This window comes from Dryas octopetala, chromosome 8 (assembly GCF_963921425.1).
Source record: "Dryas octopetala chromosome 8, drDryOcto1.1, whole genome shotgun sequence".
In the NCBI taxonomy this organism is placed as follows: domain Eukaryota; kingdom Viridiplantae; phylum Streptophyta; class Magnoliopsida; order Rosales; family Rosaceae; genus Dryas; species Dryas octopetala.
In genome coordinates this window covers 11,207,442-11,233,697 of record NC_141373.1, presented here as the reverse complement: position 1 = coordinate 11,233,697, position 26,256 = coordinate 11,207,442, and the positions used below count along the sequence as shown (strand labels likewise).

General features: G+C 35.2%; 2 protein-coding genes and 1 pseudogene across 3 annotated transcripts; 2 read left to right on the top strand and 1 right to left on the bottom strand.

Annotated features, from left to right (window-relative positions):
- Positions 1-2,562: 2,562 nt before the first annotated feature.
- On the top strand, positions 2,563-5,598 carry LOC147277195 (uncharacterized; annotated as a pseudogene).
- Positions 5,599-6,144: 546 nt separating this feature from the next.
- On the top strand, positions 6,145-9,011 carry LOC147277194 (heat shock protein). Of its 2 annotated transcripts, none has more exons than XM_086253001.1 (8): positions 6,145-6,467; positions 6,571-6,672; positions 6,818-6,977; positions 7,067-7,246; positions 7,392-7,532; positions 7,793-7,875; positions 8,156-8,249; positions 8,401-9,011. In XM_086253001.1, the coding sequence occupies exons 1-8, from the start codon at positions 6,202-6,204 to the stop codon at positions 8,476-8,478; spliced, it is 1,104 nt and encodes a 367-aa protein (XP_086109127.1). In that variant the 5' UTR covers positions 6,145-6,201; the 3' UTR covers positions 8,479-9,011. The 2 variants fall into 2 exon arrangements, with proteins under 2 accessions (XP_086109127.1, XP_086109126.1); XM_086253000.1 differs by having other exon boundaries at positions 7,335-7,532.
- Positions 9,012-9,141: 130 nt separating this feature from the next.
- On the bottom strand, positions 9,142-17,917 carry OPT4 (oligopeptide transporter 4). Its single transcript, XM_086252999.1, has 6 exons — positions 17,302-17,917; positions 16,251-16,348; positions 11,337-11,900; positions 10,675-10,927; positions 10,087-10,269; positions 9,142-9,896 (listed from the first exon to the last, which is right to left on the bottom strand). Exons 1-6 carry the CDS (start codon positions 17,845-17,847, stop codon positions 9,282-9,284), a joined length of 2,259 nt encoding a protein of 752 aa, XP_086109125.1. The 5' UTR covers positions 17,848-17,917; the 3' UTR covers positions 9,142-9,281.
- Positions 17,918-26,256: the final 8,339 nt, after the last annotated feature.

Below are 26,256 nucleotides of genomic sequence, written 5' to 3'. Positions count from 1 at the left end.
TCGTGATCCCATGGTTAATTATGCCGCACCCCCTATAAAAATTTTAAAAACTCTGACCAGATATGGTGGTCTCAGATCGACAACACGAAGATGACCCGCATGATCTGCATCAGAAGAGACCCAACTTGTTAGAAGTTTTAATAGAGAAAAACTCATGCAAGTTTGAAAGAGAATAGTGAATAGAGAAATCGATGGCCTACACAGATTTGCAATCTTGGTTTGTTGAGATATAGGTTTGGTTAATTTGGGAGAGAGAAAGAGAAAGGTGAGAGTTACAAAATGATAAGGGTAGTTTAGACTTTAGACCAAGGGTTATATATGTAATATAAATATATATGTTTGGAAAAGTGGAGTTATAAAAGCAATAGGTCTTGCCAAAGGAATTTATCACGTTAAAGTTTCCTCTCTGCTTGTTGACGCTGGTTGTTAATGCTGAGCATTGGCAATATTTTGTTGCACTCAACCTTCTAAACCCTTCTAAGTGCTCAGCTCATTAAGTGAACCAGCTTATCATTGCATATAGGACCCGTGTGGTTCAAGTTTTGAAGCATTGAGAATGAGAAATCAATTCAATTTTCATGTTTAGTAAATACATGAATGATAAATGGTTTTCTTGTTTTTAAGAATATGATGCACCTAAAAAAGGGGAAATGAATCCATCCTTTAAGCTTGGGTTTTCTTTTTCCTACTCTTGAGAAATCATTTGTTACACTTTTTCAAGACAAATACGCCCATCCTAATATTTGAAAATACAAATTAGAATTACTTAATTTATTACATACCTTCATTCATTATATATATATAATATACAACGATAAAATTGAACAATTTTTATTTACTATCAAGGGTTTAAATTTCAAAGTTTTCGACCAAATTTCGTCGAAAATTTCGATTTTGAAGGGGTCCGAAATTTTAACACTGATTCGACAAAATTTCGGAATGTTTCGGCGAAATATTCGAAATTTCGCCGAAATTTTGGGTGAAATTTCGAACACCCTAACAGCCAAATTTGTTTAATTTCAGAGAAATTTCGACGAAACTTCGCTCACTTACCCAATAACCCAGACCAACTTACCTCACCTGCACAGTCGCAACTCGCACGCCTCTCTCGATCTGCAGCGCTGCCATCTCTCCTCTCTCCTTCGTCTTCTCTTTGGCTTGCTGGACGCCTGGACTGGACTGGCTTCATCTCTCTCTCTCTTCTCACCGGCGTTCTCTGTGTCGATCTGTTCTCTGTCTTCTCACCAACTCCGGCCACCTCGAAGCATCCGGCCACCTCGAGGCCACTCTGAGTCTCGACCTCTCTCTCTCAACCCAAAAATCGGAGGCTACCTCGAGGTCACTCCGAGTCTCGACCTCTCTCTCTCTCTCTCTCTTAAGTCTTAACCCAGAAATCGGTTTGTAATTCAAACCCTTGGTACTTTGTAATTTGTACACAATTTTATAATTTTAGTCATTAATTCATTATCTCTATTTACAATTTTACAGAGTTTCTAACTTTGTAAGCCATTATCTCTATTTAAAAGTTTACTAGTTAAAATTTTTTAGCATCAAAATAAATTATTATCACCTATTATGATATTATCTAAGATCAATATGTGATAATGTGACTAAAATTTTAGGGTTAATTGAATAATTTTGAAATTGATTGTATGATTTTGGATTGATGTTGAGATTTTACATATTTGATTGTATTTGTATAATTTTGGAATTAATTCTATGATTTTGGGTTGATTTTGATTTGTATAATTTGTATGATTTTGGGTTAATTTTGAATCTTTAATCATATAATTTTGAAATTGATTGTATAATTTTGGGTTGATTTTAATTTGTATGATTTGTGTAATTTGTATGATATATAAATATTGATATGGAAGATGAAATTGGTGATATAATATGGAATTGGAATTAGTATGATTTGTTAATAATTAATATGAAATTTGTATGATTTGTTAATAGTATCTAATATGTATCATGTATGGAATTGCCGAATTGGTAATTTAAAATTAGTGAAATTAATATGGAGTTTGTAATAAATTAATAATTAATATGAAATTAGTAATATGGAAATGAAATTGGTAATATGATATGAAATTACAAATTAGTAATATGGAATTGCCAATTAGTAATATCAATAAGATATGATATGAAATTACTAATTAGTAATAAGTTAATAACTAATATGATATTAATTTCTTGGGGATATACTGATATGATATTAATATAGAATTTAACTCTCTTGTTAATTGTTATTGTTCTTGTGTTACTGTGTATGTCTTTTTGTTATTAGGAATTTAGAATTCAATGGCCAGTGGAGGGAGATCACGTGATCCAACTTGGGATCATGCCGATCCATTACCAGGTAGCAGACAAGGTTCAATATGCAAATATTGTGGCCTTGTAATGAAGGGTGCTGGAGTGACACAATTGAAATACCACCTTAGTGGTTTGGATCTTGGACACAATGTGCAACGATGCAATAGTGTCCCACCAGAAGTGAGACAATTCATCATTGCAGGGATGCAACACAAACAACACTAAAAGTGCAAAAAAATACAAAGGATGGAAGAGCTGAGAGAAGAGCTTCGAGGACAAGGTCAGATTGAGCTGAGTGATGATGATGAGGATGATGATGATGAAGATCATAATGATGATATGGGGCCTCAAGAGCGAAGAGAATTTCGAGCTGCACTTCGAGCCTCTAGAGAAGCAGAATGGGAGAGGGAACACTTACATAAAGTCCCAAATAGGGGACAAGGTTTTGGGTCTAGTAGTGGTGCACAGATGCAAAGAGCATCAAGCATGAGGGAATCACGACCAACACCTCCAGTAGCACCAAGCTTGTACAAGGCAGCTCAAGCACGCCAAAAGAGTGTTAAAAATCTTTTTTCCGGAGGGTCAATCAAAGATGGGATGCAACGCTTGATCAGCAAGTTCTTCATATATGAAAATGTTCCCCCTTCAAAAGCAGCATCTCATCATTTCAAAAATTTGGTGATAGGATGTCAACAGGCAGGAGTAGGAGTGGAACCTCCAACACCCTATCAGATACGCACCAGATTTTTGGACCAGGAGTTTCAAGAAATGCAAGAGCATGTTAACAAATTGAAGACCGATTGAGCAACTTATGGTTGCACAATCATGTGCGATGGTTGGACAGGTCCAACCAAACTGTCTATCATAAACTTCATGGCATACTCAGGAGGGAAGTCGGTATTCCTTAAGTCCGTTGATTCTTCAGATTGCATAAAGGATCATAAATATATTTATGAGCTACTGAATGATGTAATCACGGAGGTTGGAGAGAAGAATGTTGTTCAAGTTGTGACCGACAATGGTTCCGCATTTGTCAAAGCAGGTAAGAAGTTAATTAACAAATACAATGTGTACTGGACGTCGTGTGCAGCACATTGCATTGATCTAATGTTTAAAGAGATGGGGAAGAAAGAGCAGGTTGCTAATGTGATTAAAAAACTCAGAATGATCACGAATTATATTTACAACCATAACTGGTTGTTGGCAAAGATGCGAGAGATCACGAAGGGAGATATTGTTCGTCCTAGTGCCACCCGATTTGCTACAAACTATATTGCATTGGACAGTTTGTATGGTAAGATGATGGGGCTGAAGCAATTGTTCACCAGTGATGATTGGGGTCGTAGCAATTTCCGACGTTCAGATGCAGGCATCACGGTTGAAAATATAGTTCTTGATCACTCTTTTTGGCAACAGGTGCATAAGGTGTGCGGTCTGTTTGAATCTCTCTACATAGTTTTACATATTGTCGACACAGAAGTGTATCCTACAATAGGATCAATTTATGAGTTGATGCGTGTCGTGAAGGAAGAGCTAGAAAAAAAACATGGTGCACGGTGGGTAATAAAATTCATCAACGATCGATGGTTTAAAACGTTACAACACGATTTGCACGTAGCAGGTAACCCAATAATTTATTTGTTATTTTTGTTCCGCATTTTTTTTAATTGATTTAGCTTTCAATTAATGAACTAAATTACTAATTATGTATTTCTATATTTACTTGATGCATGATTGCAGCCTATTATTCGAATCATCGCTATCAATATAGACCTGGCGTTGGAGATGATGGTGAACTTATTCGGGCTGTGCACAACGTATTCTCTAAATTAGATCTCTATTCACCAGAAGTTGGCCAATTTAGAAATGAGGTAAAAATAATTTGCTATAAGGCCCATAAGAATCCTTACGAAAAATATTAATACTTTATAGAATTTGATTGTCTTAAATTATATATTTGATTGATATTGTATAATTTGTATTGTATTTGTATCTAGTTAACATATTTTAAAGATGCCCGAAAAATGTTCGGAGAGCGAGCTGCAAAGGCCGCTAGATCACGAATGTCTCCTAGTGAATATACATCATACTTGTATTAGTTAAATTAACTTAACTATTTATTTTTATAGTTACACTTACACAAACAAATTTTTCATTTTAGGTGAATGGTGGATCATGTATGGGAGTGATGCGCCTATTGTGAGAAAGTTAGCCATCAAAGTTTTATCACAAACATCGTCATCATTAGCTTGTGAAAGAAACTAGAGCACTTTCGCACTCATACACACTAAACAACGAAACAGACTCTCATATAGTAGGTTAGAAAAGATGGTGTATTGCTACTATAATATGAGGCTTGCACTTCGAGACAAGAAAGCAGAGGAGGATCGCGTCGATGAATATGATTCGCTGGATATATATGATGCTGCTATAGGGGATGATGATGTGGAGGAAAACCAGCTTTATCAGTGGATTAGGCCCCTCCATTTAGATGATGATGCAGACAATCCAGACTCTGATATTGCAGCTCAAGCACGCCAGGAAGGTATCAATGTGGACAGAGTTCTAAATGAGGAGGTGAGTCTTACTGTAAGTTTCAATGAACTTATGCAACCAAGGTCGACACATCGTACTGAGCCAGTTCCCACTAATCCTTCTTGATCAGGCAACTCTAGCACAAGATCGGGCACTCCTATCAACAGTGGAGGTAGAGGTAGTGGTGGTGGTAGAGGTTGTGGTGGTGGTGGTGGTGGAAATGAAGATGTCACTGGACATTCTCAAGAGTATATGAGCCCATTTTCTGTCGAAGCAAACTACACACATGCAACACAAGATGAGGATCATGGGAGTAGGCGTGCCGGACCAGGAATTGGTGCCATAGGAAAAGACTATAGTCGCAGACAAAGAGGTCATGAGAGTTTGGCACAAGAAGAAGATGATTCATTATCCACCACTTTTGGCTCTATGGGGGTAGGAAGTGACAATTACAATTATGGGCAAAACCCTCCAATATTCTACCCACCACATCTGTCTTACTTGGTTGAGTCTGATAGTAACTCATTGGCACAACAAGAGACAAACTCTTCAAATGAGTATGCTTATGGGCAAATTCAACCACAACAGGTTCCTGATCCATATGGTTGGCATGTTGGCAATTACATGCAAAATTATGCTGGAGAAGTATCTTGGGATGATTATTCTTCGCATTACACCTACTCTGAACATGATGATACTAAAGACAGCGGAAATTTTGAACCTCCTAGAAACTCTATGTGGTATTGATTACTTTTGTAATTCATTTGGCAATATTGTAGTAAAAATAAAATTGAGGTGTTATTGAAGTAATTATTAATTAGTGAAGCATTTTTTTAACAGTATTTGCCTCCAGCGCGCATTATATTCATCACATATCACATGAAACCTACCATATAACTTGGTTTTTTCAATGTTTTTAATCAATGTAGTAGATAATATGTTAAATAAACATATGTTAAAGTTTCATTCAAAATTTCCGTATTTTGATAGTAATTTCCGTCGTTTCCGTCGAATTTTTGTCGAAATTTCCATTGAAATTTCCTCAAAATCCGAAATTTTATTCCTTATTTACTATTCATACATAAACTAAACATGAGAATGTAAATAAAAAGATAATTCATAATTTATTTTCCTTACATTACCAAATACACGAAAGAAAATCTTACTAACAAACGGGACATAGGGTGTGGCGGGTATGCGAGACTACGAGGCCAATTTTGGTTTAAAAGAAAAAACCCTTGAAAATAAGGTTTTTATTGGGTAATTTTGGATAGCATCTGTAGTTTAGACTGGTTAGAGTTTGTAGTTGGCAGTGGCATTTGGCAGAGCACTTCTCTACAGACGGCGGTAATGCCTCTTTCTCCTCCTCTTGGAAAATGGAGGACCATACTTGTATCAGCAGCAATGGCTCCGCTCTCACAAGCCCTCAGAAGCTTCCGATCAGACGCAGCGTTAGAAGCTCTAGCCAAAGCCTCGCAAGACCAAGTCCCCAACTTGCTTCTCTACAACTACCCCTCTTTCTCCGGAGCCTTCTCCGCTCTCTTCGCTCACCTCTTTCACTCTCGCCTCGACCTCCCTTGCCTCTCTCTCCCTTTCTCTTCCGTCGAGCCCCTCAGGTCCAGTCTCCCTCTCTCTCTGTCTCTGTCTCTGTCTCTCTCTCTCTCTCTCTCTCTCTCACAAACATGCTCTTTAACTTGGTTGTTTGTTTTGCTTATACAGGGTTGATGATTTGTGCACTCAAGGGCTAGAGAGGTGCTATTTGCTTGATTTTATTGGCCTGAAAGGATTTGCGGTCGAGTTTGCGCGGAGAGCTTCGTGCGAGTAAGTTTTCCGTTTGACAATACTACTATCTAGTGATCAGTTTGTTTTGAAATGCATGTGAATTTTGTGTTAATGGTTAAGCATTGGTCATTTTCCAAGTGGGTTTGTTTATGTTTGGCTATTTTTGGTTTCGAATTTCGATTAGGGTAATTGCCTTTGATCATCGAAAATCGGTGCTTCCACAGATACCCTCTGAGGAAGATTGTCCAAAGAACCTCACGTTTCATGTGAATCTTGGAAAGAGTAGCTCTAGTGCTGTGTATGAATACTTCTCTGCTGAACTCGCCGATGTTAAATGTCATAATGTAAGTTGAATTGCGGTTTCTTTTCACTTGCAATTTATAGATAAATGTTATACTAAGGTTCGTTTTTATTTTGCTTTTGTTGAAATTAGGGAATGAATGCAAGATTATTAGAACCCGAGGACAGAGATCGTGTAGAAATGGTACTTAAGTACATTGAGGAAGGAGATCTCCGTCAGTGGAGCTTACCGGATATTCGGGAGTTTAATATTGGACTTAGTGAATGGCGCTCAAAGTTGAATTTTGTTACTAATCCATACATGTATGAACAGGTAGGAAATGTAATGCAGTTGGGATGGTTATTTAATTTAGTAAACCAACACACGCCCATCCCCTGAAATACCTTTACTTCGTTTGCAGTTTTTCTTTCCAGTGCTGAAGTCACTATTGACTTGTTTAAAACCATCATTGTTGCAGTTACTGGAGATAAATGCGGTGGATGTAATCGCTAAGGGGAAGTTTCATATTTCTACTCGACAGAAAGCTGCAAATAAGTTACTGGAGATTAATAAGGTTTTGAAACTAAGGTTGGGCAGAGGATTTTATGGGGAGTGTCTGGTAAATTATTGATTTCTCCCTTTCAAACCATTTTTCCTATGTGCTGCAACATTATGCCTGGTTTACATGGACGATATTGGTTTGGTAGGACAGTTTCTAGTCGATTTTTGTTTTGTATGCTTGACATGGACATATTTCATGCCATTTATTATATGATGTAAGTAAAAGCGGCTATTTTTTTGCTTCCCTAATTCTTCTCTAATTTTTTTTTTCCTAGTTTGATCCTTGGAAATATCTAAACAAATATTTGGTCATTGTAGGGAGTTAGAGCCGATGGGAATTCTGAGTTGAGTGATGAAATTGGCAAGCAGCTTAGTGTAAAAAGTGCTGCTGCTGGTCTAAGGTAATTTCATATATTAATCATTTATGAATGCAAAACTGATAGCGTATAATGTATTCTTAGGGTTTTCCATGGCTAGGCTTCGGGCAGTTGAATTTATAGTTCCATTTGAAATGGTTTCTGGACTCATATATGCCATTGCCCAAACGTCTGATTAAATTTTTTTCTTTTCATACCATTGATTGTTTACAAGTTATCAAATTTTAATGGAGGAACTACACCAAATAATTTTTGTTTAATTGAGTTTGTCATTGCTTATGAGTACTTCCGTCCATGATGCCAGGCCTATAGGAGCTGTTATATTCATGCAACGGAAAAACCTAAAAATGTGCTTACGGAGTACCGATAGTGCTACTGATACCTCTGAAGTTGCAAAGGTGTGGCTTCATTATTAATGTGACCACATATTCTTTTTTATGATTTTTCTTTTTAAGAAAACTATCAAGTTTTATTGTTGGTGTTTTTTATGTTGTTATCATCGTCATGATCATTATTATTATTTCTAATAACGCATCTCAATATGTGAAGGCATATGGAGGAGGAGGTTCCCCAAATTCTAGTTCCTTTATTATAAGGATGGATGAATACAATCAGTGGGTTTCATGAAATTCAAGATGAACATGTCAAAGTGTGAAACACTATTGTTAGGTAAGTCCCCAAATTTGAATTACCTGACCACCTCTTTTCTCAGATGACTCTATTTGTGCTATAAATACTGAAATTACAATTTTAGTATTCTTCCTGTTTCATTTTTCATATTTTGCAATTTGATATTTGCCTGCACCCGCTTTTGAATTATTCTCACATAAATGAAATTTGATCCCTGAAAACATTACCGTCACTTACGACAACTGGGTTCAATGGTATCCTTTCTAATGTGCCTTGTTATAGCAGTCAGTTTTGGTCAAGTCAAGTGAGTCTAATAGGTTCCGGTAAATAGTTTCACATTCAATGTTCTAAGTGGTTGTCAATGTTTGGGAACGAGATACGGTGAGAGCCTTCCTCATTAATTTGAATGCAGGATAGATCATTAAAATCGTAGAGGATAAGTTAAACACCATGACTTTAGTTTAAGTAGTTATATATGACTTTGAGGGGCTCCAAGTTATAGGTTTTTCCCTTGGAAAGAGATATGGGGTCTGAGAATTCCTCCCAAGTAGCCATTTGCACTTTGTTTGCTAATCAACAGAAGAATTTGACCATTGACAATCTCATAAGAAGGAACGTGCTTTTGTCTGTGGGTGCTGTGTTTGGGTAAGATAGAGCAAGTCAATTAATCATCTTTTATCTCATTATGAGACACATAAACATCATCTACGCGGTCATATTCAATTTATATTCTAATTCTTGCTGACACTATAGAGTGTCATTTTAAAAATGAAATCACATGTAACTGGAGAAGACAAGCATTAGTTCACTGGACAACCGTCAACCACAATTCCCTTGGCAGTTGGACACTTTGCCAAGTCACAGTGTTCACCGTTTGTGCCCCACCAAGTCAAACCTATGTTTTCCATGCCTACCGTAAGGTACAATAAAACTGCCATGAAAGCCACCCCAGCATCCAGTGCTGCTGAAAGAATGTAATTGTACCTCTGCCACCACTTTTTCCTGTAACGGAAGACAAAAAAATTGAAAATTGTTCCGACTATAATCCAGGAATTGTAATTCAATGCTGTAGCTGGTGGCATATTTCCTGTTGCTCCTAGAAGGACTGGAAGATTGATCAGGGTTATCCAAGATTGCTTCGGGAATAACTTATGCAGTAGCCAAACAATAACTGGTCCTACTGCACCTCCAAGGAAGAACCAGTTCATGGCACTATAGTTTCCAAGGGTTCCAAATATACGTTTAGGTCCCACCAAACCCCATATCACAGATGCATCAAAGAAGACTCGGTCACCTGGGCATGTCCAAGGACTATCCGGAGGAAGGAGATCATCCTGGCATATGTTTGTGACAGAGCTCAGCAGCCAATCTGCTACTACGAGGTTGATGGTTCCAGAAAGAATGGTTCCTATGAACTAGACATACACGCAAGAAAATGCTTCAGAGTTGAATGTATCAGAATATATTATGAAAAGTAAAGTAATGATATACTGGAATATGTCAGAGTAGATTATTTCCAGTTTGTTAAGAATGTTTCCAACCATGCCTTTAGAATTTTCAGTCTGGCCCTTTTTTTGTATTGGTAGTATGAAAAATTTAATATACCTGAACTAAGAACATTGATCTTGGAGGGATCTTCATATAATGCCCAAGCTTGAAATCATTCAGGAAGGAGACTGCCTGAGCCATGCTCATGTAACCATATGTTTTGAAGCATACATTAGCTATTGGTCTTCCTGGTAATATGACTCCCATGACATACTCTGTTATTATGTTTAGCCCTGGTGTCTGTATTAGGGGGATCAGAACATTAGAGAGCATTACAGAGTGCTAAACAATGGGTTGCACTGATGTTGTCTGTGATATATAAATATAAAAATAGCAATTGTCAATCATAATGCAGGAAATGTGATGTGTTGGCTCCATTTCGTTACAACTGCTTTAATTATAACCAGCTGTTTACATCTATATAGAATTGTATACCACTAAACTCAAGTATTGTATCATGCTCAGACCAGAATAAAAAAAAAATGAGTATTGTTTCATAGTTTCATGCATTTTTTTTATAAACCACATGAAAAGAAAGCCACTTGTGAGTTGTGATAAGATGTTACTTATAAGTAAGGATAAGTTGATAAGTTTAACTTTCATATCTTTCGCCATTAAATACAAAACAGCAAACATCTGACTCACCTGGTTTGTTGTTGCTGTTATGATGCTGATAGGAAGGGTGAATGTAAAGGCCATGGCACCAGCAAATAGGAGTCCCCACCATGGCATCTGAACCTGATCATTCAAGAAGATGCAGAGTACAAGGGACACTACAAGTGTAATGACCAGTAACAAGTGAAACCACCAGGAAGGTATGTCCGGGTATCTTCTCATCAATCTTGTATGGATATCTTCCTTTCCTTTGTAAGAAGCTTGAAAGCGCCCATAGATCTCGCTGCCCATTTTAGTTGTAACCGAGTATAAATTTTTCAGAACATTAAGAACTGAATAGGGAAGAAGAGTGATTTTCTTTGTTGTTTAAAAGATCAAATTTGTATTTTTCTTCATCTGTATGTGCGTGCAATAAACATTTAGAAAAATTGAAGGTAAAAATTTATCTCAAATTTTATAAGAAAACAATTCATCACGTCATCACGAAACTATTTGAACCGAAGAACCGACATTCTTACCATTTTTAGTATAAAAATAAATGTAACTATAAACATTAAAGAAAAAAAGACTTGATACTATTAATTCTCTTTTTCTCTGAACTCTTGTGTGAAAAAATTACATGTAAGCTAACATATGGAAGATCTCATATCTGGAATCTCAAAATTTAAGAAAAAAGAAAGAAAAGAAATTACCTTCCATAGAAGAAGGCTACATGCGTGAGGGTGGAGGCAATGGTGGCAAAACCAAAGCCATAAGTGAGAGCAAAAAATGTGCTTAAATGAATCCGTCCTAGCTCCTCATACTTTGTAAGATCTATCTGAAACTTGTCATTGACAATAGCTGATATGTTGTAAATTTGACCTTCTGCTGTAAACAAGTGTGAGGAAAAGATGGGAAAGTTTTGTGCACTGTATGCGTCCAGTCCCCAGTATGCTGTAGGGATTACGACGTAGAGTATCAATGCATAGCCTGCAAAAACATTAACGATGGCAAAGAAAGGGCAGATGAGGGGGCTGAACAAGAAGGACGCCACTGCCGACCAGTCTAGTGTCAGGGCTCCAACTCCAAGCCCTCTCATTCCCGAGCCAATCTGCTGGGCAGTAACCGACTTGGAGAATATCCAGCAAACCCATGATATGTTTGTGAGTGTTGAGAAGAGGTACCCCGGGACAGCATACCATGTAAAACTACAAACTAGAGCAATTAAGAAGAACTTTGCCCGTGACATGCGTTGCTCATCTTTCTCGTGCAAAGCCCTGTAAGTTAAATATAAAAACTTAGTTAGCCATCATATGAGAATGGACATTAATAATTACTGATCCAACATTGGATGCTAGGCACTCTGAAACTTCATTCTCATGAATTTGGCATGTCCGAATTAGGATGTTTAGATTAATAATTCCTCTTGTAAGATAGTGTATAATAGATTAATAATGAGATAATGAATTTGCATGAAGTTAGCAGTAGTATCTGTTGAGATTAAGGAGAGAAGGCAGATGGTTTTGGGTGATAAGACTATGGGAAAGATGTGGAGGCTATAAGTATTTTGGTTAAGATCTTGAGAAGAGATATATGTAGTGGTATATGATTTATCACAGAAATAAATAAGTGGAATGGAAAAATGTGTTTTGGTACATAACACCAAGTAGTAGGAATGATGTTTTCTTCACTGATCTTTGTATTGGACATTTTAACTGACTTTTCCACTGCTTTTAGGTCTGTAGTGGACAACACTAATTCTGCTGTTGCTTTAAGGTTTGAGTTTTTTCCCCTACTAAGTTAAAAAGAAATACGGATTGAGGTAGTTGACCACAATTTTGCTATTGCTACTTATAACCCTATAATACCAGAAAAGTAGAAATTTTTAATTGTTTGAAGAGCATTGTGGTTCTACAGAAGAATAAGGGAGTTTGTTTTGTGGTCAACAGCTGGAGAAACAAAAAATGTGGTTTGGATTATTTTTCTTTTATTTCAGTATCCATCCATTCATATGTGTTTGCATATATCGTTACCGATTCAAATCCACTAAAAATGCACACATTCACAGTCACTTACAAATCCTGGCTGCCAAAAGTTGCAAGTGACCTATAAGACATAATTCTAATTTAGTTTTCAGACATATGTAAATGGGTATTCAAACCTTTAAATATCTAATTTGGCTGTTTAGTGTATTATGTGCTGTTGTCTTGACTGATTATACATGGCATGGCCTACCTTTTACCATTAAATCATGTAGTGATAGGAAGAATTTGGTTTCATTGATTGACCATAGGCCAGTTTCATATCAATATCTTGTGTGGTTTTTGGTTCCTTCCACTGCCTAATAACATCAGCATGCTTAAGATATACAAACCTAAAGTTTGTGGCCACCAATTACCTTTATCCATATATAATCTTGATAATCAATTTGAATTTTTTTTTTTTTTATCTTAAATATATGTGATGGGGACATATGAAAATGTTTTGGTCAGAGCTTTCATGCTGAAGAAGTTTTAAACCTTTTTTCTTTTATTTCTCACACCCTTTATCCTTCATTTTTATTTTTTGGCTGGAGTATCCTTTCATTATAATTTCAGATGTGATTTCCTGGTAATTAAAATTTCTGGCATTTGCAAATTTTTCTTATGTGATTGAGACAACCCCATCGCATCTTTGTTTGTTTAGGTTGAGCTTTCATGTCTAATAGTCTAACCACTTGGCCTAGTGGTATAGTCATTGAGACATTGACCCTTGAGCCTTCCTCGCCCGGGTCACTCACTGTTTGATTACGACTGGAATGAAGATTACTGCCAACTAGAGCATGAGCACTGTATTTGTGACTGAGGCTCTGTTTGGGCAATTGCCAAAAGCACAATTGAACGCTCTTTTTATAGTATTCGGCAGTAATAGACAAAAGTGCTTTTGGATGTTACAAAAGCACTATTGTTTTCTGGAAAAGCACAAGTGAATATGCAAGAAGCACTTGAGTTTTTAATGAAATTTTTTCAGGGCAGTGCTATTCCTGTTCTCAATTTATCATCTTGCACTATTTCATTGAGTTTTAAATAATAAAAGAAATGCATAATGACAAACTGAGAGTCTGAGAGTGAATAGCAATTGTCGTTATTAGGAAACAGTGCTACCGAACAAAAATGTTTCATACAGAAGCACTTCCAAAGAGGTCATCATAGATGGATATTTAAAGCCTTAAAGTCAACTTCAAAAAATTAGTTACATTTTGAAGAGTATATTAGCAATTTCCTCTATGTTTCATGTCTCAAGTGCAAACCAATAAAACTAAGATCGTAAGATTTAGACCGATCAGTCTAAGATTCTAACTGATCCATCCAGTTAACTTGAAAATTTAATAAACCAATCAAATATCTTGATTGGTAGCCCCATTCCATACAAATTACATAATTGGTGTGTTGGGGTGCACCGTGCACGTCATCGATGACTTTGAGCAGACTCAAATGGATATTAACAATCAATATATTCATTCAAAAAGGGACTGCATCGATGCATGCTTTAATCTGAAGTGGTGGGGCACAAGTTTTTCACAAGGTGTCAAAACCTTAAGCTTAGTAAAATATTAAATTTCAGAAGGTAGAACCAATGAGTTAAATTTTAAAAATTTCGGCGAAATTTTTGTTTTTGAAGAGTGTGGAAATTTTAAAACAAACCCAAGGATATTTCATCAAAATTTCAGTGATTTTGCCGAAATTTTGCGAAATTAACGAAATTTTCTGAAATTTTTGGCGTTGACCTAGCGTATGGAGTTGGGTTTTCGGGTCTAGGGTTTCTTTAGGTTTTTTTGGATCACAGGGATGAAGAGGAGGATGAGGGGAGAATTTCTAGGGTGATTTCATGGCCACCCATGGCTGGATAGAGAATAACCAAGAGAGAGCAGAGAGGGAAAATAGGGTTTCTTTGGATTTTTCTGGATCGCAGGGATGAAGAGGAGGATGAGGGGAGAATTTCTAGGGTGATTTCATGGCCACTAGTGAAGATCAAGTTGAATTCATGAGGGAGAGGTGAGTTGTAGGGAGTCTGAGAGAGAGTGGGAAAGTGATAAATGAAAGACAGATAAGAGATAAGAAATGAAAGGGAGTCTTCGGTGCATGAATGATTAATGAAAGAGATGAGTGGCAAAAAAAAAAAATGAAAGAGAGATGAGAAATAAGAATAGTCACCCGTGAGTGATTAAGAGAGAGAATAGAGAGTTTGAATATAAAAAATAATTTTAACTTTTTTTATTTTTAAAAGTTTAAAAGTGAATTTACAAAAATGTTCAACACATTTTATTTATTTATTTTTTTGAAATTATTTTTTGAAATAAAAATTTTATAAAGATTCGGGGTTTCACAAAAGATCATTTTCAAATCTCATTGAGTAAGCTTGCTACTTCCCGTTGAGGCGTTGACACATTGGTGATTTATTCTTGTATAGAATTATGGAATATGGATAGAGAGTATGGACAAATTATACAAATTATAATTTAGAGTTTGGGCAAATTATACAAATTATAGAGTATAGACAAATTATACATGGGCACAACAAGAGGCACACTCATTTTTATTTAACAGTATTTGTTTTCAGCACGCATTATATTTATCTTATATCACATGAAAGCTACTATATAATTTGGTTTTTTCAATGTTTTTTAACAATTTAGTAGATAATATGTTAAATAAACATATGGTAAAGTTTCATTCAAAATTTTCGTATTTTGATAGTAATTTTCGTCGTTTATGTTTAATTTTTGTCGAAATTTAAAATTTTTCAAAATTTTCATCGAAATTTCTGCAAAATCCGAAATTTTACTCCTTGGGTAGAACTAGTGCACTTCACTGGCTTCTATCAAGAGTTTTGTTTTTGTTAATTTTAAATGCTTAGATAATAGTCAGTAATTGACTGATGTGATGTTTCTTTTTAGGGTTTAAAAATTGGTTGATGTAAATCATGTAATGTTATTTTGAGGTTTAGTCAGTCCAATCATCGAAAGACTACCCAGTTTATTGGAAATTGTTTGGTGACTTTAGGTATTAAATTATTATTTTTTTCATTTTAAATATCAAAATTTTATGTCATTTTGGTTTAAGTATTAGGACAAATTATTTAACAATTGATCAGCCAGATAACTATTTTTTATTTTATCTATGAACTTAACTATAACTACATGACAATCAAAACATTTCAATTTTAGTTACAATCACAGTTTATTTATGTTGTTTGTTTAATGTTTGAATTCTGATTCAAAACTTAAGTTTAAATAAGAAGCCTTAACTTTTTTTTCAACTTCATACAATTACAACTATGACTTTGGATAAGTTACACCAATATACCAAAATACTATTGCGTAATTCGTACAGACGTTGAGCATCCATAATCTACCAATCGGTTGGCAAAACAACCAATGGATCGAGGAAATAAAAATTCTCCTTTTTGTACAAAATTTGTGGCTTAATTTAAAAGGTTTTTGTTCCAAATTGATACTGAACTAAAAATAATAATTATGTACTGTTTTTCTGAAAAGTCTTTTATTTTTTTACATGTATTAGTTAGAAAAGAAATGAAATGGCATGAGGAGTGCATGATGAATTAATGACCAAGAAAGTAGGGCATACCTGAAAAGTGAGACCTGAACGAGTGTGTTGGGCCACCACATATGGGCAGGCTCCACAACATACTTCCTTAACAGCCCAGCCCAACCATATCCCAACACCTGTAACCCATTTTTATCCAATTATTACCACTACCACCAAGCTAATCAAAGATAAGAGAAAGCAAAGCACAGTAGGCAAAATTGTTTGTCTTTTCCCATTTGAGAATTTGAGAGTGAATTCACTTCTCAAATTTTTTTTATGCTTATATTATGTTTATATCTAAAATTAGGCTATTTTACTTTTTATTTAATTATTTTTTTGAAATAAATTCTAAATACTAAAATTTAATTCCAAGATATTAAACCATAAATTCAACATGACGTGATTTTGAATTTAAGCACAATATTAACGCCTAAAATATAACCACATGATCCTATTTGATCTAAATCTAATATAGAAATCTTCATTGTTTACCTCCTTTCACCCATTTCAATTCATAAACAAATAGGAGGAAACAACTCTTGTTTAGGAAAACAAAGCCAAAACCAGAAAAAACTGCTTTCTAATTTTCAATTCCATGTGTTTTCAAAAACAAAAACCAAAACAGATAATGATGAAATTCATTTTTCAAGAAAAAATAATATAAAATTATCCAGCCAGCCATCAAGCCAGCTAATAAAAGCAAATTACCATTCAGCCATCCAATTTTTTATTGGCCAAGTTTGGTAGCCACCAAGAAACCCACTTTCTATGGCACCACCGCACCAAACTTTAATCAACTTTTCCTTCAAAAAAAAACAACAGTACTGCTAGATATACCACATTTTTATACCATAATTTCATACCACCTTATGTGGCAACTTACATGGCATTCATACATTGGATACTAAAAAAAAAAATAAAAACCCAAAAAGAAAAAGAAAAATTATGTTCAATAAAGTAATGACACGTGAGATGGTATAAGAATGTGGTATAAGAAATGTGGTAAATATAGCATTATTCAAAAAAAAATCCACAAAATTCTCAAAAAAAAAAAAAAAAAAAGAAGTCCGCAAAAGCGAAAAACAAATACCTGGGTAGTGACGATAAGCAGCCAACTAGCTAGAAAAGAGATATTGCGGTGATAAAATGCTTTGATTATGTTGACAATCCCAACAGCATAAGCTGAGCCATTACCAAAAGCACTTCCAGCATTGGCAAATATGGTAATGAGCACGTGCTCTTTTATATTGAAAGGACCCGGATTGACAGAAAAGATCCGGGACCCGAACCCGGGTAAGTGGAACCTTTTGGTTGGGAGGACTTTGGCCATGAAGTGGCCTATGGGGAGTGTGGCGACTTGGACAGTGATTTGGGTGATGATGAGGGGCTCAGTTCTGTAGGAGAAGAATTGGTTCAGAAAAGAGAGGAGGGCACATGAGAGAAGGCCCAAGAACCACATTCTGAAGGTCCATACGGGTAGGGTCGGGTCGTCGGTGTTGGTCACGGTTAGCCGGACTTGTTCAATGGGAGAGATGTCGTCGTCGTTGTCGTCGGGTTCGGGTTCGGATCCGGCGGAGTAGCGGTGTTTTTGGGTGGTGATGTTGGGGTAGGGAGGTTCTATTTCTAGAGTGCCCATGGAGGAGGATGGGTTGAGACTTGAGAGTCTTGGGAGAAGCAATAGGTTTTTTGTTATGGTTGGTTGTCACTCGTTACTTTGTTAGTAAGTGTAGGCCTTTAATTTATTGCATGCTGTGTGAGACTGTGAGAGTGAGATATTTGATATTTTGACTGTAGTGGATAATGGATCTATGGCACTCTCTTAAGAGAGTGAGCAAAATGGTCAATGACTCAATGGGAATGCAAAATATCGGCTGAGGGTATTTTGGTAATATAGAAATGTGAATTAGCAATTGCCTACTTTTTGTTTTCAAAGAAATATAAATAATTAAGTTTGGGAATTGGGACTGACTTCATATCAAGAAAACATTTGTGACTCACCATTTGAAATGTTATATAGACATAAAACTCTTCTTTTTATTTTTTCTGCAGTAAAAGATGAAAATGCCCACTTTGAAGGTTCCATGATAAATTAACTCACTTAAAGGGTTAAAAATGTGTAATATACATAAGAAAAATTAAAAAATTAAAAGAGTGCAACATTAGTTCTCTATCTATAAAAAATGAAAAATAGTTTTTTGAAGTATTTTTTGTAATAATTAAGAAGATGACGAAGTAGCCTGAAGAAAAAAGATTCTTCTGGTATATTATATTTATATATGGAAGACTGAAAGAGGGGATCATTCAATGAATCAATATTGGAGTTGAAATCTCCTGTCCCCAAATTTTGTGTCCCCTTCCAGCTGTCACTGGTACTTAACTGAAAAATAACGTTGTTAACTCATGCAGATAATATAAATCATTTTGTAATGTATCAATAACACAATAACATTACTCTAACATGCATAATGGGCGAAAAACCATTTTCTTATGTTGCTTGCCTTTATCAAGTGCCTTCAATGCTCTTCTTCATCTGCCTTCGGTTGTTTGCAAATAAACCCTAAAAATATAAAAAATGAAGAGCCCATTTAAACTACATATCAACCCTAAAAACAGTACTAGCTAGCGTACATACAGCTAGGGTATGTATACAATACTAGGCATACGTATATATAGTTGGTAAGGAAAATGCTATATATTAGTACAACATTATAACTTTTTCTTCTTTTTTTTTTTTTTTTTTCATGAACTCATATGGCATATATATGATCGATATGCACACTGCATTATTGAATTAAAAAAAACACTACTATTGTATAGTTATAAAATATTATGTAAGTTGAGAAAAATATTAAAAAACTATATATAAGATTATCCATTTTTAAAATACATTTTTAATTGATTATTATGATAAGTGAGTTATTTAATTAGTATATATGTGATGAACACTGGAGAAGAATTTGAGCAAGCCAAAACCAGGCAAGGACAGACTGGACAGTTAATCATGGGGTACATGCCACGAGGCAAGATTTGGTTGAGAGATGGAATTGGAGGAATAAGCACCTCATGCAGCAGGTCGACCTTCCTTAATCCTTATGAACAAAATGTCTTTTGGGGCCAACTTTTTGTCCACACTTCAATTTTCTGCGCACCTAGCACCCTATATGGTCCATCATAATTCATACAAGTCTCTACCCTTAAATTACCACTCTACCCTTCACCCTTTACAAAAACTATTATAGGTATTGTATCATCATCCACTTTTTTCTTTTTTTCTTTCCACATTTATTGTTATAATTATACTGTTGAAATATTTTATATTTCATATTATAATTGAACAAAATTTGTAGTTTGGCTTAGCAGGATAAGGCATTATCCCTTGCCCAACTTAGCAGTAATGATTCCATTGGTAGGGTGCTACAATGCTTCTCCTCCATATAGTTAGCATCTTTAGATGAGCTATAACACTTAAATCCACATTTACCTTACTAATTATTTATTAGTTTAATGATTTTTTCTTCACAATATTAAAAATGTTTCAAGTTCAATTTGAATCCTCTTTTACATAATAAATAAACCCACACTCAAGGAATTTCGCCGAAATTTTCGTTTTTTGGGGATCCCGAAATTTATCACAGATCCGTTATTTTTCGTAAAAATTTCGACGAAATTTCGAAAATGCTCTAAGCACATTTTCGTTAAATTTCTCTAAATTTTGCCAAAATTTCGTCAAAATTTCGCTGAAATTTGGCGTACAGACCGAAGGGAGGCAGAGACTGGAGGGAGAGAGGGCCGCCGTCGCCGGAGGTAGAGGAGATCCGGGGAGGAGAGGAGCTCCGGAAGAGAAGGAGATCGGGGAGGGGGAGGGAGAGGGAGGGAGAGAGAGGAGAAAGAAGAGATTAGGGAGAGAGGAGGGAGGAGGGAGGAGTGAGGGGGGAGGGAGAAGTGTTGTCTACGTGAGAACTTTTTTTTGGTCAAATGTCTGCGTGAGAACTGAGGGAAGAGAAAGAAAAGAAAATGAAGGCTGGAGAGAGAAAGGGAAGATTGGAGAGCAGGAGAGGTCACGGGTGGAAAGGAAGAAGGAAAGAAAAAAAAAAGGAAGAGAAAAGAAAAGAAAAGAAAAAAAGAAAAGAAAAGAAAAAAAAAAGAAAAGAAAAAAAAAAGAAAAAGAAAAGAAAAAAAAACAAGTTTCATTTGCGTCTATGCGCTCGTTGACCCGAGACTTTTCCAACAAGACTAAAATCAAGACTGAGTCTTTCCTAATTTTTATTGTTCTTCAATGACTCGCCGAAATCACTTAAAATTCAAATAACTTACCAAAATTAACTTCGAGGTCCGAAAAATGTTTTGTAAAATCTCGTGAGCTCGTATTGATAAATTTTATTTTTCTACGACTTCAAATTCATTTATTTCCTTCCAAAATTTCTCAGAAAAATTCTAATATCGCCGAATTAACAAGATAATTATCAATAAATCACTATTTACTTCAAAATAAATTATAAACCAACTTTTCGGGATCTCACAATCTATTTAGATTTTTTTTGGTTATTGGATTAAGTGGTTTAGAAAATAACAATACATGTCATTTTCTTATTTGTCCACATATATTTTAAGGACAATTGGATTCAAAATGATTAAATATCCCTTAAAAAGAGGTCATTTTTATGTAATTATTAATTAGTGAACTATTGTTATTTAACAGTATTTGTCTCCAGCGTGCATTATATTTATCTTATATCATATGAAATCTACTATATTATTTGGTTTCTTTAATATTTTTTATCAATATAGTAGATAATATGTTAAATAAACATATGGTCAAGTTTCATTCAAAATTTTCATATTTTGATGGCAATTTCCGTCGTTTTTATCCAATTTTATCGAAATCAAAATTTTAATCGAAATTTCCGCGAAAATTTCCGTCGAAATTTCCATCGAAAATTTCCTCGAAACCGAAATTTTACTCCTTGCCCACACTTATCATTGTTATCATATTTCCTTCACTTAAATGAGAAAAAGAGTAAGGGGGTGTATTCAATTAAGATTTTAATGGACTTTTGTAGAGTTTTTAAAAGTCATTGACTTTGGTAAAGTTGATGGATTTTTAATGACTTTCATAAACTCTACATAGACTTTTACAGAATTCTATTTAGAGTTTCCCTGACTTTTCTAATAGATTTTGAAGGATTTTTATAGACTTCTAATAACTTTAATATAATTTTTTATTATTTATTTTAGGATTTCTCCAATATGTTTTTTATTTTTTTGTCCTCCGTGAGTGAGTGGAATGGGGATGAGCTTCAAGACCGAGATGCATATGTTATAAATTGTCCTAATATTGCAAACAATATAAAAAGTTGGGGCTAGAATGTAGGGACCAAAATTATTTTGTTCCATAATTTATTATAAGTATTCTGAATTTTATGTTTTTATGTTGTTAGACTGTCAAATATTGTGTTTTAACGAGTTGTTAGAATTTGTTTAATTGAATTGACAGGTTGAGAACATTATATGATGTGGTGGTAACATTATTTCTCAAATTATGAATATATAATCTTGTGATTTTGTTGAGTACTTAAAGACTGTGAAGTGGTTGGTTTGAATATCTTGCTGTTACATTGCATTGTGGCAACGTTGTTGGTTCCAACCCAGGATGAGGAGTCAATTAAATATAAGAGAAAAAGAAAATTAATAAAAGAGGATATACTAATTAGAAAAAAATAAATTAAGAGGTGGGTGAAAAATTAAGATTAGGGGGTTTAGCATCACTTTTTAAAAAATAAATAAATACCACTTTTTTAATAGCTTTTTAATATTTGAAATCCTTTGAAATCTGCCGGGAGAACGCTGGAGAATTATTGACTTTGATATAACATAATTTACACTACAAAGTCCATGAAAGTCTTTTAAAGTCTATCATTTAATAAAGTCAATGACTTTTTGAATACCATGTCACTTTTATAGACTCTCTAAAAGTCTTAATTGAATACCATAGGCTTTTTAAAAGTATTGATTGAATACCATCAGACTTTTATAAACTCTTTAAAAGTTTTGATTGAATACCACCTTACTTTTTAATTTCACCAAAGTTATTTAAAATCCTAATTGAATACACTCTCCTAAGAGATATTTTGCATACTATACAAATTTGGCCAAACACACCCCCAACCAAGACAAGAAAACAATGCTTTTGTTCGACTAAGTTGCAATATTTATGGAAAGTTTGCTAATTAAAAAAATATTTCTTTAAAATTTAAGATAGATGTTGATGCAAATTTCCGTAAGATAGATGCAACAACTTAGAAATGATGACTTGGCTGATCCGAAGCCTTGCTGGATGATGACGTGGGATCTTCCTGTAAGAGAAACAAGATCAAAGGAGATGGACCGGTGTGGTACCAGCCAAACACGCTCCGATGATGAAGTCAGTGATGTGTGTTTGATGGTGTTTGAAAATAGGTGAGGAAGAACAAGGGATGAACTTGGGAGAATAGGAAGAATAAGGTAAATGTTCTGGGCTTATTCTCAGCAAGTTGGGTATGCTCTTGGGTGAGTGAAGGTTTTGTGTAAGTGTTTGTCTGGTGAGAGATTGATAGCTAGATCCTCCATTTTGCACATATAAGTTGGTATATATAGGCAAAGGAGATTGTGATGAGTAAGTTACCTGCATGTGGTTGGCTGGTTGAGAAAGATCCACGCGTTCGGTCGTGAACAGTGGCATGCACAGCTACCCACCTCCTTTGCATTCAATGCTGCATTGAATGCAAGTATGGAAGATTCAGGTGAACTGCCTCAATAGTCATGAATGTGAGCTGGGAAGTCTCATTTGTCAGAAGACCTTTGTCAGGTGCATTTAAGTGTGGCGGTTCATCCCAACGTGATCTTCCTTGGAATGGCGGCGGGAAGCCGAGCCGACCCGAACACATGTTCTTATGCGTATACATGAAACCCATGTGTGATCGGATCGGACATGGAGTTCCTAACCGAGCCGATCCAGTAAATAGGGATCCTTCCGAGTCATAACTGGTTGACGCTAGAACTCGAAAGGATGTTCCCTCCGCGCCGAACCGAGACGACCGTGGAAAGATGAACACTCAATCCTTTGGAAGATCATCGGTTCGGGTCGGACCGGGCACGAAGGACTCGGCGTGGCGATCCGATCTGAGCTGATAGAGGAAGTGCCGAGCTGTGTGATGATGTGGAGGTCAAAGTTTGACCACTGAGAATCAAACACTGAAGTTGGGTCTGACCGGCCACGTGTCCAGCCATGGTTGGCTGTTGGATCGGTGTGGATTTATCCACAAACAATAGAGAAGTGTAGAAACGTGGGATATATTAATTTCACCAAAAGAGAATATTTGTCATTTATGTCGCCATTTAATTTGTAGTGGGATTAATTCATAAGTTTATAATTAAATTGGCATGCATGGTTTTATTTTTTTGGCAGGACATGGTACACATGGGACCTCTAGATTTTCATTTTTATGGCAGCTGGAGGCTTAGCACATCCCTAGCTAGCTAGCTACCAAATAAAAAATAATAATAAATTACTCTCAAGTCTTGCTTATGAAAATTTTAATATGTCCGTGTATGTGTACACAGAGTTAAAAAAATACATTATCAAGCGCTCGGTAGGCCAAGCACTCAGCAGCGTACCGAGTGTTCGATGAATGTAGATGCTCACGTTTTTAGGTTTCAGATGCAGGTTAGGTTGCGCAGATACAGCTTTAAGCTGAGCGCTCGGTAACCGGACAGTTTGAGCTTCTACTTAATTTTTAAGCTGATTGAAGTTTAGGTAAAATTTATTTCTAATTTTAGGTTTATAATTAAAGCACCTATAAAAAAAAGGGCAGTTGTTATGTGAAATGCATAAAAAGGGTGGCTGGCAAGATGCCATTTATGATGCTCCATAGCTGAAATTACGCAATCAATAATTGGTACACTTTGTATTGTATTGATTTATGGTAGTGACTCCAAATGCTTTAGAAAAGAGAGTATACATTTTTATTTTATTTTATTTTCTTTTTTACATTGTAGAGAATTGAACATCCTGCATCTAGCATATATAATCCTAACTCTTACCAATTTTTCTTTCATTCATTGGATATACATTATAAAGTATTCTTTGTATTTTATTCTGAATATATATATCTAATAACTCTCAAGTGCGCGCGGTTAACCGTATTTTTTATTTTTTGGATTTTTAGTGCCGATCGATCAGTAAGGATACCAACCAATTAATAGGCATTCATTATTTTTATCACCGTTTTTTTATTTCATTTTGGACATGATTTTATTTCGTAAAGTGTAAAATGACTTTTAGAGCTTAGATATTATGTTTAACTTTCGAATTTTAAGCTCACAAAATCTAAAAGTTAAAGTCTAATATTTAGTTGACAATGGATTATTATTGAGTGATCGAATCCAAAAAAATTTACACGAACTGCTCACTAATCGGCACTTCTGCGCATGCATGCAGTCATCTATTCTAAAGATGAATTATATATTTCAACGATAATATTTGTTTGTCAAATTATAAATCTAGATTATTGATTAAGTTGATTTTTGAATGAATATGTATTTCAGCTTTAGTCCATGAGTAAAAGAATATTTTACATATAACGGATACAAATACAATGTATTATTCTTTCTCTTGCCTTCCACTCATATAGATTATAGCATAGCGATGAATGATTCTTTCCTCATAGAAATGTTGCATGTAAGTATGTAACAAATTAATGACATTTCCCAACAAAATGATCAGAAGAATATTCATGCCTTTTATGGCTCTCCAATATGCTGCATGTAGTTTGGAGTAGAAAGGAAAAGGCATAAGTAGGGCGCAAAAGAATTATCATACTAAAACTACGTGAAATTATGATAGAAAAAAGGAAACAGGAAAAGACTGATCAATATATTATATATCCCTAGCTAGCTAGAAGGATTAATTTCAGTTATCAATAGTAAAATCACATGATTAGGTGTGGAATTTGGCGTTAGTCTAGCCCTTATGCTGTATATATTGATATTATTCTCAACTTCACTGCTTAAGATTTAATATAGAACCATCTTATAAAATTTTGATTTAGCGCAACAGTACCTTAGCCTTCAAATCCTATATTACCATTAAACACGTACACTTCTTATCATATAAACACGATTACTTTGAAAAGTGTAATAAAACCATAAATATTTAGTCGATCTCTCTACTTAATAACTTAAGTTTTAAAATGAAAATATTCAAATATGATAGTTTTATTATTCCTAAAGGGTAATAAACAATGGGATAGGGCAATCAGAGACGAAGAAATTTTCAAATATTATTAATACAAGATTAATTGTCAATAGAGCCACCGATGGGTCTATGAGACAATGTACGTACTGAAGTTAATCAAAATTCCAAATGATCGAAGAAGAAAAGTGTGGACCGTTATGGAGGAAAACAACAAAAGCTTTGGTTCCCTCTTAAAAGGGTAATGTGATGAGACCAAAGCAAGACCTCATAATATTAGAGACATGTAGCCCCAACACTAATCTAGCAAACAAAATTCATGGCATGCATCTGTCGCATTGGGGCTACTTGATTAGGCGGCACATCATCCATCCAAATGAGGTTAAACATCATTAATGTCAAATGTTGCTTAATTGATTCATAGGTAGCTAGCAACTCACTCGTTACTTGATCATCATCATCATCTGTTCAATTCAAACAAACAAAAGAGCAACACCAAATCCTCCAAACAGGTGTACGACAATGATGCATACATGGGTACTTATGAGTATGATTGATATTGCTCCATTCATTCATTAATTATATATAGTATCTCACATATCTTATATGTGTATATGTTTGAGTCAAGTTATTATCACAATTATGGAAGTACATGTGTTTTTAGTAAATTATGGCCAAGTGTACGTAGGGGTATTTTGGTAATTCACTTCCCCTCTTGACTGCATTCTTGTTCTTTATAAGGAGTGGGGAAGCACCCACAAGTTGAGATCACGCATTGTACCCTCCAAAGTCCAAACACCAAAAGTAGCTCTCTCT